Source organism: Alligator mississippiensis, chromosome 1, assembly GCF_030867095.1.
Source record: "Alligator mississippiensis isolate rAllMis1 chromosome 1, rAllMis1, whole genome shotgun sequence".
Lineage (NCBI taxonomy): Eukaryota > Metazoa > Chordata > Crocodylia > Alligatoridae > Alligator > Alligator mississippiensis.
The window spans coordinates 236,365,204-236,378,605 of NC_081824.1; the positions used below are offsets into that span (position 1 = coordinate 236,365,204).

Sequence of the window (13,402 nt, forward strand, 5' to 3'; positions counted from 1 at the left end):
ATGGTGGGGGTGGGACCTGGATGAGAGGGGGTGGGGGTGGGACCTGCTGCTGATAATCCAGACTGGGGAAGGGGTTGGGGGACTCACATCTACCTGCACAGTGGTGGAAGCCCCCCATGGGTGCAACAGAGAATAGTGCTGAGCTCCCAGGTGTGTGGTATAGCCATGTCTCTGGAATGCAAGCAAGGCATAGCAGCAGCAGCAATTTCCAGGTATCTGGTCCTGCTGCCACTGTCACTTCTCCCCGCCCCCAGCTTCCCAGCTGTGGTAGGCCTGCATCTTCCAACTACTGGGGGGCTGCACTGGGACCAAACATTTGCACACTGCCACCACTGTGCCCTGCTTGTACCAATGGGGCATGCCTATGCTAGATTCTGCTGCGCCCTGCTCTGCATGCACACTACCCTTCAGGTTAAATAAAAAAAGAAAAAAGAAAAATTTTTTTTTTTTCACGGCATACTTGCAACAGCTGTCATGGCATGCTTGTGTTTGGGAATCGTTGGTCTATATTAAACACAACTGCGGTTTTGGTATGACAGGGACCTTTAAAGCCGTTTCATTCGATATGCTTCTTTACAAAAGGGAAACTTTCTAGGACACTGGCCAATGCCAGTTATGTGAAGACATGTTTTATGACAGTAAAGAACAAAGAGCCCACAAAGATAAATGGGAGTCTTTCCTTTGACTTGGTTGGCCCTGAAGCAGGTCCTGTGGAATCAAAAACCTCCCCTGATCAGGTCAGACAGCTCCCTGAGTGGATTCCTATCTTCCTGGCCCCCTCCCAGGAGGAACAAAAAGACAAGCCTGACATCCAACTGCAAAGACAATTAGATATCAGCTTGTCCTGGTCTCCCTCACTGCAGGTTACTGAGGTGCTTTCCCCACTTTGGCTGCAGCTATGGCAGTGAGTGCAGGGAAGAGACTGTAATACTTTGGTCCTTGCCTATCAGGAAATTTGAAGATAAAGAGTCAGGCTCTTGAAATGTCTCAGGTAGTCTGTAGTGAGTCAGTCTAGACTCTAGAACATAAAGTACTGGATGACATGTTTCAGTTGACAAGTGCTGTTTAGAAAGAAAACCTTGGGGAAGACATTCTTAGTCAAGTGTTTCTTTTAGCTTTGCCCAGTGAAAGCAAACTAAATTGTCATCTTTTTCTAAGAATTAAGATTCTGGAGATGTTTTCTGCACAAAGCCTTCAGTCTGTCTTATCGCGGCTGATTGAGCCTCCAAGAATGGAATCTCTGAGTGCATCAAAACTGCGACTGCAGGACCTAGGAGCCTTAACTTCAGATGAAAAGCTCACCCCTTTGGGATACCACTTGGCTTCCCTGCCTGTCGATGTAAGGATTGGAAAGCTAATGCTATTTGGTGCCATTTTCCGTTGTCTGGATCCAGCATTAACCATAGCAGCAAGTCTGGCCTTTAAGTCACCTTTTGTAAGTATTCCATGATAACACATTTCTGTGTGCCAAGACTTGAATGTGATGTTGCATCCATAAGTAAACATTGCTATGTAAAACTACATATTACTTTTACGTGTCCTAACAACCTCGCTTACTATGTATAGTGTATTCTTAGATTAGCAGGGAATGCTTGTCTCTCATGACAGAAAAGAGACCTGATACAAGCAAATGCACAGCATCACCCCTTTAGTATTAAGAACAGCTCAATTCCAAATAAAAGAACCTATTTTACTGGATGATGGGCTTAGTTTTGAGCCAAAGTAATTAACTGTTTCCAAATGACAGTGTTATTGGACATATTAGGAGTGCAAATGGATACAGAAATAATGTTGGCAAAACAATAGCCAAGAAATTGATCAAGAATTGAAATAATCCGAATATTAACTGCAATGTGAAACGTCCTTTTTAAATTCTTGCTGAGTCAGGAAAGATAATTAGTACATTATTTGCAATCAGGTGGCTTTGGTGAAACTGTAGTCAATGTCTGGGCTTGCTGTTTTTGGAAACAGCTACATGAAGTGTAATGATTATAATTAAAAGCTGCCAGATATGAGATTTATACACAGAGTTAAATTCTGATCTCAGGCTATACATGCATACAAATCAGTTTGTTTTTTAAGATCAGCTGCTGGATCTGTAGATGCAGTGGTTCTATTATTTTTAATTGCCTGCCTATAGTGGTACACAGCCTTGCATGAAACACTGGGACTGTGCATGCCCTGTCACTGCATATTTTTGTCAGCTACAGCTCATAGCACAAGTAGGCCCAACTATGAACAGACACCGTAGGCCTTGCAACAGGGTCTTCTATTCGTGAACTTACCTCTGCAAATCCCTTACTGTAGAAGCCTGCGTCTTACCAGCTTTCTAGAGCAGTATAACTGTTAAGTGTCATACGCTGACTGCAGAATTCCTTTGTTTAAATTTAATTCTTCACTGCCCAATCCCATAACTATCCTCCATTTGTGGAACAGAGTCACAAGTTTGCGTTTGCATTGCCCTTGTTGCCAGGCACTGGGACATTCCCTTTAAAAACATTAAGGGTGTCAGACATTTGTTCCCAGTTAGAAGTGGAAGAGTTATGAATTTGGGGTTCTCTCTAATAGAAAATATGCAGAGCCAATTCTGTGGAAGAGAAAGAAAACCTGCTTATCAGTAGGGCAGTGTGAAGCTTCAGTAGCTGATTCGATTCAGAGGAGATTCGGCCTGATTTGGGGACTGAATCTCCGAATCCTAATTGAATCAGGAGACCAAGTAAAAGCTCCAGATTGATTTGAAGCATCCGAATCGATTCAGAAAAGCTTCAGCCAATTTGGAGATTCATCCATAGACTAAATAGGCTGGGTGGCTGCAGGCAAACAGGCTGGGCGGCTGCTTCCAGCTGGTAAGTCTGTTGAGGTTGGGGGAGAGGGGAGGGAAGGGGTGTGCGAGAGGGAGGGATTGGGGCTGGGGCTGCGACAAGTTGCCCAGCCAGGGCGGGGGGGGGTACGTTACTCAGGGAAGGAATGGGGGGCAAGGGATACAGGCGTGGCAGCGCTGGGAGTGGGGCTCTGCCCTGCTGCCGCTTGCCCAGCCTGGGCAGGGGAGTGGGATGTGGGCACGACTTGCTCTGGACAGAAGGGGGCAAGTGGCAGCAGGGCAAAGCCCCTGCTCCCAGCGCTGCCACGCCCGCACCCCATGTTTTCCACGCCAGCTGGCAAATGGCAGCAGCACAGAGCCCCCGCTCCCAGTGTTGATGCGGGTGTGGCAGCACTGGGAGCTGGCCGGAGCAAGCCACACCTGCATCGCACCCCCCCACCATGCCAGCTGGGCAAGCGGCAGTAGGGCATAGCCCCATAGGGCAGAGTCAGGCACAGCCAGAGGAGCTGTGGGAGAAGCCCCCATGTCTGCCCTGGCCAGCCCCAGCCTCTTTTTAAAAAAAAAAAAAAAAGCCCTGCATTCACTGGTTCTGGCAGCGACGATTGGGGCCTCAGGGCACTTGTGGCAGAGAAGCCCCCCTGCGCAGTTGGGGGCAGTGGGGATTGCCCTGCCCTCCTCCCCTGGCACCCACACCACAGCTGTCACATTGTGTGAGTGCAGCATGGCTTGGCAGGGTGCCGTGCGCTGTCTGGGATCTGGGGCAGCTCCGCGTGTCAGCTGTAGCCCAGCAGCATTTGGCTCCAGTGGCCTCAGCTCCCAGGGAGTGTGTGGCGCCCTGCTGAGCCGTGCTGAACCCACACCATGGGGCAGCTGCTGCACGGGTACCAAGCGGGGAGGGCGATCCCTACTGCCCTACACTGAATGGGGGTGCTCTGCCACAAGTGCCCAGAGGCCCCAATCGCCACTCCTGCAGTGAGTGCAGGGCTTTGTTTTTTGGGTTTTTTTTTTAATACTAAGTGCTAGAACTGGGCTGGGACTCGGCAGGGCAACCATGGGGGCTTCTCCCCGTGGCTCCCCCTGCCCGGAGAGAGGCAGGCACAGTCGGAGGAGCCACGGGAGACCCTGCAGCTGCCTGGCTGTGCCTGCCTCTCCCCAGCCAGTTTGAATCTCTGAATCAGCGCCAAATCTTCCAAAGCTTATTCAGCTGAATTGATTCAGGACAGCGATCCAAATCTTCAAATCGAATCACTGTCCTCTGATTCCACTGCACACTGATACAGTTTCTTTCAGTTTCTCAATAGTTGTAGTACTTAGAGCAGATGTTAGGAGGTCTATTGTTGTATTACCTAGAGCTGCTGAAGGGAAGCAGAGAACTCTGAAGGGAGTAAACTTTATTACAAATTTGAATCCAGGGTCAGTGGATGCATCTCTCTCTAATGGCTACTTTGCTTTGGAATGATTCTGAAAACAGTTAATTCCAACTTAAAAGTTTTAGCATTGGGTCTGCAAAAGCAGCATAGCCAGATATTTAAGTTACTGCTTATGTACAGTTCTGATGTTCTTGGAGATGAGCAGTTGACACCTTACTGATCTCATATACACAATGTATCCTTTGGTATTAAAAAACCTGTTTTCAGTTGGGAAAGAAAAAAAAGAGATGAAATGTGTCCATGTATCTATTTAGGTGTCTCCATGGGATAAACGGGAGGAAGCAAATAAAAAGAAACTGGAATTTGCCATAGGAAATAGTGATTATCTGGCTCTTCTTCAGGCTTATAAGGTAAGTTAAAATCAATGGCCTAAGTGAAAAATTTGGAAGAGCTGCAATGTAGAATTGCACAATATATTGAAATTTATATTTTTCTGTTGTTTAGGGGTGGCGCCTGAGCACCAAAGAGAGTTCTCATGCAAGTTATAGCTACTGCAGGGAGAATTTTTTATCAGGAAGAGTTCTGCAGGCAAGTTGCATTTAACTCAACAGTTTTCTGGATTAATAAAAATATACAACAATCTCCACCTTCTATTATTCCACCTACTCTTCTTCCCTGTTCTTGCCCTTCCTATCTGGTTCACCCAGGAAAATGAAACGTTACTTACTGAAATTTTGACCAGCTCCCTCAGCCTATAATCCTAGCATTAGCAGGTATTTAATTTAAATCAACTCTAGGTTTAAACCAAAGCTAGAATACTTCAGCCCCAAAAAAAACTGGTTTGAAAGATTCTGAATAATAATAAAGATTGTAGTTATAAGTGGTATGAGAAGGTTCCAACCTTAGCTGCTATGGTTGCAGTGCCTGCACTATAACAGGGATGGCTAAGCTTATATACCATAAGTGCTATGGGTAGCCTCTGTCTGTGGCATGTGAGAGATTGGGGAGGGGTAGGGAGTAGAAAGCAGAGGAGTAGGTTAGGCAGGAGAAGGGGATTGGACTGTTACTTGGGGAGGGCACAGGGCTTAATTTGTGGCACACTTGCCAAAAAGGATGGCGCCCACAGCACTATAATATTTCATTGGACAGCCTCTTGTGGTGGAGATCCTCTTTAACTGAGGAACTGCACATGCATCAGTTTTCTTACTGCAAGTGATGAAAATAGGTGGAGGTGATGGCTTCCACCACAGATAGCTTGTTCTTGCAACTTGGTATTTCAGCCTGAGCAATTCAGTAAAAATAATAAAAAATAGAACCTTTTAAAAAATATATATTTTTTTGCTTGTAGGAAATAGCTAGCCTGAAAAGGCAATTCACAGAGCTACTCTCTGATATTGGATTTGTGAAGGAGGGCTTGAGAGCCAGGGACATGGAGAAGAGGTGGTTCCAAGGAGGAGATGGTGTTTTGGATGCTACAGGAGAAGAGGTAACTGGAGTGTTAGTGATCTTAAACTGATTCTGTGGCCTCTAATTGACCTTTGCATTGAGAGTTAATTTGGGTCTGGTGTGCATGCCTCACTGCCTCAGTGGTGATCACCATTTTCTTCTTTATGTTGACCAACTCTCCTCCATTACTCTTGGGAGACTAGCATTATGGCTTGGCTTTGGGGGTGGAGATTGGGAGAACACTCAGTTTCTGAGGTCTCTTATATCTTTTATTCTCCAAGACTAAATCCTTGGTATGCATGTGTAATTACAGTGAAAAGCTGCGTGGCCACATGGCATGGCTTGTGGTTTCCATGGTTTGGGGCTGCCACAGCAACTGCCAGTAACAAGTAGGAGCCTTCCTGCCTTAGCCATATAGAGTTCCCAGTGGACTGCTAGTGCATGTGTAGGTGGCTATTGCAAAGTCTATCCTGGAGAGGAACAGCTCTTTTCTCTCAGCCTGGTCTCTTCGGCCCTGAAGCAGTGGAAGGGTGGTACTGGAGTTGCATCAACCCAAGGTTCTGAACACTTTTAGATGCAGCTACAGCTAAAATCTCCAAATGTCTCTTCCTGATGATGAGCAATGCTTTGGCTTATCCAAGCTGCCACAGGCCCTTCATGTCCTCATTTTGGTCAGTTACTGGCTGTGTCTGCATTAGATAGACCTTACCTTCAGTTAACCTTTGTAGCCATGCTACAAAGTTTCTTTCAAACTGCTGGGTCCAGACCTGCACCATACTCAAATGTACAAGGCATGTTGACTTGTAGAGATATATCCCATGGTGCTTTGTTCATTGACCTAATCAGATTTATGATTTACCCCAGGAAATAGTCACTCTGTAGCCTGGAACGAGTATTTGAGGAGTGTCCAGATGAGCCTTTACACACCTTAACTACCTTGAGTTAGTTGGCAGTTGGTTAACTCAGGGTAATAGTGTAGTGTAAACCTATGGGGAAAATGTAAGAACTATCAACTTGCTTCTAATATGGAATGAGTGTGAGCTTCAAAGAGGGTGTATTGGAGTGTCAGCCATTTAGCGTTCTGCAGTGAAACATTCAAAAAATTGTGTGCTTGTGTGTCTCTAGTGTAAAGTCTATAAAGTGTGAAGCATGTAAGGTGTAACTTGGGCACTGTTGTCCTGAATACATCAGTTCATTTCACAGGCAAACTCTAATGCAGAGAATATCAAGCTGATATCAGCAATGTTATGTGCTGCTCTGTATCCTAATGTGGTCCAGGTGAGTGAGACGTTCTTTTTTTGTTGTTGTATTACATACACCACTTCCCGCTGCTCACGTCCCCTTCCCCTTTGAGCAGCAGATTCATGTTGCATGCTTTGATTTTAACATTGGTAGGGACCTACCAAAATCACAATTTTGCGATTTTCTCAGAACCTGTGATTTTGGGCAGGCTCTACACTTTTGGCTTGCTTGCTGAAAAAATAAATAAATAAATTTACCCACAAGGAGAAAAGCACATGGGAAGCCCTGTAGTCTTGAAGCACATGGTTGGGGTGAGATGTAAGAATAGGCTGCTGCCACAGTGCCCAGGCAGGCTCCTACTGAGCTGGGGGGGAGGAGGGTGTCACTATGTGTCTGTCCCTGCCCCTGCCTCCCCAGCTCTGGGGCTGCAGGGTGCTAGCCAGCCACGCCCTCCCTTGCAAGCTCAGGTAAGAGCTGGTGAGCAGAGTAAGCCACTGGCTGCAGGGGGCAGGTACCACTGTAGCAGTTAGAGGTTTCCTTGCCTGGGAGCCAGGGTGGAGCCAGGGGGCAGTGACCACTGTAGGACAAAACAAAGCAGGCGCTGAACTTGGCAGTACTGTGCATGGGGGCTGGGCAGCAGGCTGACAGCCCAGCACACAGTAAATTCCCCTACACATGCTGCGTGCTAGGCCTGCTGCGAGCATACCCGCTCCTCTTCCCTGGCCCTCCCCCTTCCACCTTTCCCTCCTCTCTGTGCTCCAAGACTTCAGGACTTTCCTACTTGCTGGTAAGTTTGTTTTTGGTTTTTTTTACAGCGCCCTGCTTGGGGATGGCCTGAAACTGCAGCTTAATTACCCTGATGAAGCCTGGGAATGCCACTAATCCATGCTTAATAATGCATGGATTAATGACTTCCCCAGGCTTAATCAGGGTAATTAAGCCATGATTTCAGGCTGTCTGGCAATATGTGGGGAGGGATGGGACTGCTGAGGCCCCTCAGCCAATTAGGTTGGGGGGTGTCACTGCTCTGAGCCTGCAAAATTGACAGCCAGCCCTGGCCTCTCCCCATGAAATTGGCTGGCTGCCTCAAGTTCAGTAGACCCCTAGTGATAGGATCTGATGCTGGATCCTACAATCAGTCACACCTCCTGCCATGCATGCGTGGCATGGCAGGAGGCATAGTTGTGTGGATCATACTTTGGATTCTGTCACACCTCTACCTGAATGCCTAGTGAGGCCCTATAATATTTTATGTTGTTGATTTAGTAACAGATGCAAGTAAAGATTTACATGTGACTGTCTCAAATTTGCTTCATCACCATTTATTCTCTTTACATTTAGGTGAAAACTCCAGAGGGAAAATATCAAAAAACCAGTACAGGAGCTGTTAAAATGCAACCAAAAGCAGAGGAGTTAAAATTTGTAACCAAAAATGATGGATATGTTCATATTCATCCTTCCTCTGTGAATTATCAGGTAAGTTGTTTTTTTTTCCTGCTCAGTAAAAGATGTTGCCTCGGTTTTTTAAAAAGATCGTTTATATTTAAAAGAAATAACATTGAGATTATAAACTAGGGCACTGACCAGTTTTAAAAATATGTCAACTGCATGATTGAAAAATGTGACTGGGTATGACTCTTTCCCCTAATTAGGGGTGGCAGAATATGAACAGCACTTATGAACTCTTAAGATTTTATTACCTAGTGCTCACTCAATCACGAAGTCACTAATAGATAGCAGTGTGTGGACTCTGACATAAGTGACCATATTTCACTGGGGAAACCAATAGGGTGCTGGTCCCTTCTTTCATGTAACTGATCTTCTCCAAAGACTGAACTCAAACCCCTCCCTCTCTAAATTCCCTGTTTTAATAGTGTGCGAATTATCTGTTAAAATCAATTTTACATCATTAAAGGTATATTGGCATTGTAAAGCTGTTGAACTATTTATAAATCTTTCCTGGCTCATCACTTCTACTCTAAAAGATGATATGAAGGAACTAAAACTTCACAGAAAAATCTCCTCTGTACCCTATGCAGGGGAGAGGAAACCCCAGGCAGCAGCATCAATTGTTTTTTTTTACCTCTGGACTGCATTGCGGAGGTGAAAAAAGAGGGGAGAAAGTGGCACAAAGGACCAGTGCAAGGAGGGCATGCTGCAAACTTGGGACGGGGCAGAAGTGGGGCAGGCACTGATGAAGTAGATGAGGGACAGGTGACTGGCATCATTGCTAGGGCACTGGGAGGCCGGGGGGGACAGGATTAGATTGGATGTGGGGGTGGTGTATGTTGAGTAGCGAGTTTTAGAAGTGCAAATGAATGCCATTTGGTCCCTGCACCAGAAGAAGCCAGCAATAACTCTAGACAGGTCTCTGATGAGCATCTGCACTGAGGAATGTACTGTGTGTCCAGCCTTTTTTAATTGTCCTGGTTGCCAGAGCCCATCATACAAAACAGCCTCCGTAGCATCTAGTACAGTATGTAGAACATGAGCACCCCTAAACTAATAGTGTAAGCCCAAGGGAGAGAGCAATCAAAACTAATGCATTCTCCTGCCTCTACTGTGGTTTGAGGCCCACTTAACAACTGTCTAGGTCAAGGAGCTAGGGGTAGCACATGGACCCATATTGGCAAGTGAATGGGAATTGGGTTTATTTCTTAATGGAGTAAATTATGTGCTCAGTATCATTAACAAAATCCATGTTCTTACACTTCTCTTTCTTCAACCATCTGGCTCTGGTGGTCCAGACAAAACACTTTGACAGTCCATACCTGGTGTATCATGAGAAGATCAAGACCAGCCGTGTATTTGTCCGTGACTGCAGCATGGTGTCGGTGTACCCACTAGTCTTGTTCGGTGGAGGGCAGGTTCATGTACAGCTGCAAAGAGGAGAGTTTATCATTTCTCTTGATGATGGCTGGATTCGTTTTGCAGCAGCCTCACATCAGGTAATGAAATGAGGAAGGACTTCAAACCTTCCTTGCATCTGTAATGGTCACAGTGCAGAAGGTTCCTATTATTTTATTAAGCTGGGGTGTGTGTGTGTGTGCTTTTCTCACTCAGGTGGCTGAATTGGTGAAAGAACTACGTTGTGAACTTGATCAGCTCCTTCAGGACAAAATCAAGAATCCCAGCATGGATTTATGTACATGTCCCCGGGGATCTCGCATCATTAGCATGATTGTAAAGCTTGTGACAACTCAGTAATCAGAGATTTGCCAGTATACTCGCCATTTACAACTGCCTGAGAAATGGATGACAGCATTATTGGGGTTTCTTGGGTTGCCATAGTGCAGCACTGATCCTCCAGAGCTAACTTGATGAAATGAACCTACCTTGCAAAGTGTTTTTTTTTTATTATTTGCAGAGCTCTGCAAAACTTTTTCTGCCAAAAATAAAAAGGGCTCACTGTATAGACAAAGGAATGGAAAGATGGTGATCATGCTGTAGTAATATAAACCTCTAGTCTGAGTGAAAAAGCATAGCATTTCTACACAAGAAGAATTCTGTTGAACTGCTGGGAGCAAGGGATGTGCATTTTTTTGGCATAGCACTTTAACTGCTTTTTGTGAGGGAAATTGAGGAAGTACTTTTTGTGGCTTTCAAAATAATTCTGGTGTACAAAGAGAGCATTGCCCAATTGGTCATCCCAGAATTTTTCTGACCTTGGTATAGACTAACTCATGCCACTTGGCCAAGAATTCCATTGAAGTCTTGGGGACTCTTCTTTCATTCCAGGGGCCTTTGGATCAGGTTCTCAAATCTCCTACCAGTAAGGAGAGGGAGAGATCAGACCTTGTACAATTTAAGTTGGACAGTTTCTGGTTCAAATATATATATGAAGTCTCTAAGTTTGTGGTTTGTTCCTCCTAACCAGCTACTTGGCTGGCAGTCTGAAAGATACCAGTGTTTGTGGGTTAAGCTGCTGAAATCCATTTAAATTCTGTTTTCTAGGAATGCTTATGTACTTCTTCATGTTTTTATATTGAAATTGATCTTTGTGTGGATGGAATCAACAGGAATGCTGAACTCTCATCCTAAGAAATCTTTTGGGAAATTCACACTAGATGAGTGGCAAAGAAGCAAAGTATTGAGATGTTTTAAAAACTTTAGGGTTATCCCTGCAAGGGAGAAGGGGAAAGCTTTTGAGCAGGGATCATGGAATATTCGGGACTGGAAATTAAATGTGATGCCTTCAATTCTACATTAATTTCTAGGATAGTAAAGTTGTTTCTAGCAGTGACCGTTCAGTGCCTTCTTGTGAAATAGCTTTATGGGGATGGTCATCAATTTTTGGAGTTTTGACATTTGTATTGCAAATCTTATTTAGCCCCATCCATCGGTAAAGAATGTATTTCCTTCGTGAATGAATAATCTAGAAGTGGTCCTTTAACAGATGGTAAGAAATGGGAAACAGTGGTTGAAACAGTAGGGGAAGGAACTTCCTGCTGGCTCCTGTATGTTTTCTGTGGTGAAATTGGGATGCAGGCTCAGTACAATAGCTATTTCAGTATTTGTTAAAAGTGTTTATTAAAAACAAAATTGCTTCAAAAAACATCCAATAAGGAAGGGAAGAAAATAGAATTGAGGAAAAAGTATGAAGACACTTCTCATCCTGGTGCCATAGGATACTTCTAGAGCTGTCTGATTGCTAATGTCTAAGATTTTCATTGGTGTAATGTTAAGCAAAGAATTGGTTGAAATAATTAAGTTCATCCCTGGTAATGTATTATATTTGCAACAAGGATGATAATTTAAGGGGAAAAAAGTATTTGGTCTTTAGTCCTTTTAAACAAGCACTGTGGAACAGAAGCTGACGTAGCAGTGTTAGCAAATATGGAGCTAACTATTTTTGTGTGTTGGACAGTGGGATTGGGAGGGGGTGGGACATGCTAAGCACTGAAGTACAGGATTCGGGGTCGGCAGAGCCCTAGCTGCTAGGGCATGGGTTCACCCAGGGGTTATTAGTAGGGTTGTACAAAGCTTCAGGTGCTGATTCGATTCGGAGGAGATTCAGCCCAATTCGGTGGCCAAATCTCTGAATCCAAATCGAATCGGGAGACCAGTAAAAAGGTCTGAATCGATTTGAAGCTCTCCAAATTGATTTAGAAAAGATTCGGAGAGATTCGGAGATTCAGTTAGTCCCCACTTGCCACCACAGGGATCTGGACCCAGAGTCCGTGCCGGTAAGTAGGGGAGGGAACCATGGGCAGACCCCCCACCAGGCCCCATCCCTTGCCTGCACCCCCTGACCCCCACCCACTTTCCCAGCCCCATTAATGGCTGCCCTGCCCAGCCCCAGTGTCCTGGCTCTTCAAAAATAAAAAAAAGCCCCACACTCACCAGCTGCTGCAGCGGCCATTGGGGCTTCTGGGGGGTCTTGGCAGAGTCCCCACACACAGCATGGGGCAGTAGGGGGCAGCGGGGATCAACCCCCTCCCCCCCCCTCTCCCGGAACAGGTGTGTGGGGGGCTTTTTTCTTTTCATTTTTTTTTTTTTACAGAGCAGGGGTGCTGGGGCTGGGAAAGTGGGCAGGGGATGGGGCCTGTTTGATTTGGAGATTTGGCTGATTTGGCAGTGGCCGAATCAATTTGGGACAGTGATTCAAATTACCAAATTGAACCACTGTCTCCAGAATTGACTGAATCTCAATCTGAAGTGAATACTATCCGCTTCACACAGGCCTAGTTATTAGCTCCCCCTTCACAGACTGGAGGCACACACTCTGTCCTCAGCCACACACTCCCTCCCTGTGGGAAAGGATGCTGCTGCAAGTTACTAGGTTAACCTGCCTAGTGACTTGTATGTATAGGGTAATCATTATTATTTTAGGGAAATCCAGGATGACACCAGGAGGTGTGCCCACATGTTCACACACCGCTAACCTCAGGGCTTCCAAGTTCCTGCCAGTCTGGGTCTTTTGCTTAAATTTTCTCCAACAGCCAGGACGCTGAGACTGCCTACAAAATCTGGGATTGTCCCAGCTAATCTGGGACATAAGGTCACCCTATGTATATATTGCATGCCTATAAAAACCTTAGTTCTATAATAGTGTTAGAGTGATGTTGTAGTTGTGATGGTCCAGGAATTATGCAAGAGGCAAGGATTGGGGGGGGGGGTAATTTTTATTAGACCAACTGCATAGTTGGAATAAATTTAGACAAGCTTTTGACTGTAAGACATAGTTGGTCCAATAGAAGCTATCACCCCCCACTCCCTAATCCTTGCCTGTTTGCATTAATTCTGCAGTGGTTTCAAGAGGGCTGATGCAGTAGCTGTTGGCCGCACAGCAGAGGAAGGAGGAGTGAGTTCAAAGAGGGGACTCCTGCTTTCAGTCTGTGGGACCTTTGCCTCCTCACCCTGAGTGACCCCTGTGGAGCACAGCTCTCTGCTGCCACAGTGGTGAAGAAATCAGAACTTCAAGCAGGAGGATGAAAACAGCCTCTGCTTCTCAATACATGAGCGCCCTATGGAGGAAGTATGCTAAAATAGAAGGAAAGGATGTGAGCAAAAGAGGGAGCCT

At 45.5% G+C, this 13,402-nt stretch overlaps 1 protein-coding gene across 2 annotated transcripts in view; it reads left to right on the plus strand.

Moving 5' to 3' along the window:
- Positions 1-11,122, plus strand: part of DHX57 (DExH-box helicase 57) — a 42,013-nt gene extending 30,891 nt beyond the window's left edge. For both annotated transcript variants that reach the window (XM_019480088.2, XM_059720301.1), the window contains 8 exons: positions 1,159-1,435; positions 4,506-4,601; positions 4,696-4,779; positions 5,540-5,677; positions 6,841-6,915; positions 8,221-8,355; positions 9,627-9,827; positions 9,943-11,122. In XM_019480088.2, coding sequence (XP_019335633.2) covers positions 1,159-1,435; positions 4,506-4,601; positions 4,696-4,779; positions 5,540-5,677; positions 6,841-6,915; positions 8,221-8,355; positions 9,627-9,827; positions 9,943-10,086 — 1,150 coding nt within the window. In that variant the 3' untranslated portion in view covers positions 10,087-11,122. The remainder of the gene's footprint in view (positions 1-1,158; positions 1,436-4,505; positions 4,602-4,695; positions 4,780-5,539; positions 5,678-6,840; positions 6,916-8,220; positions 8,356-9,626; positions 9,828-9,942) is intronic.
- The last annotated feature ends 2,280 nt before the right edge of the window (positions 11,123-13,402 follow it).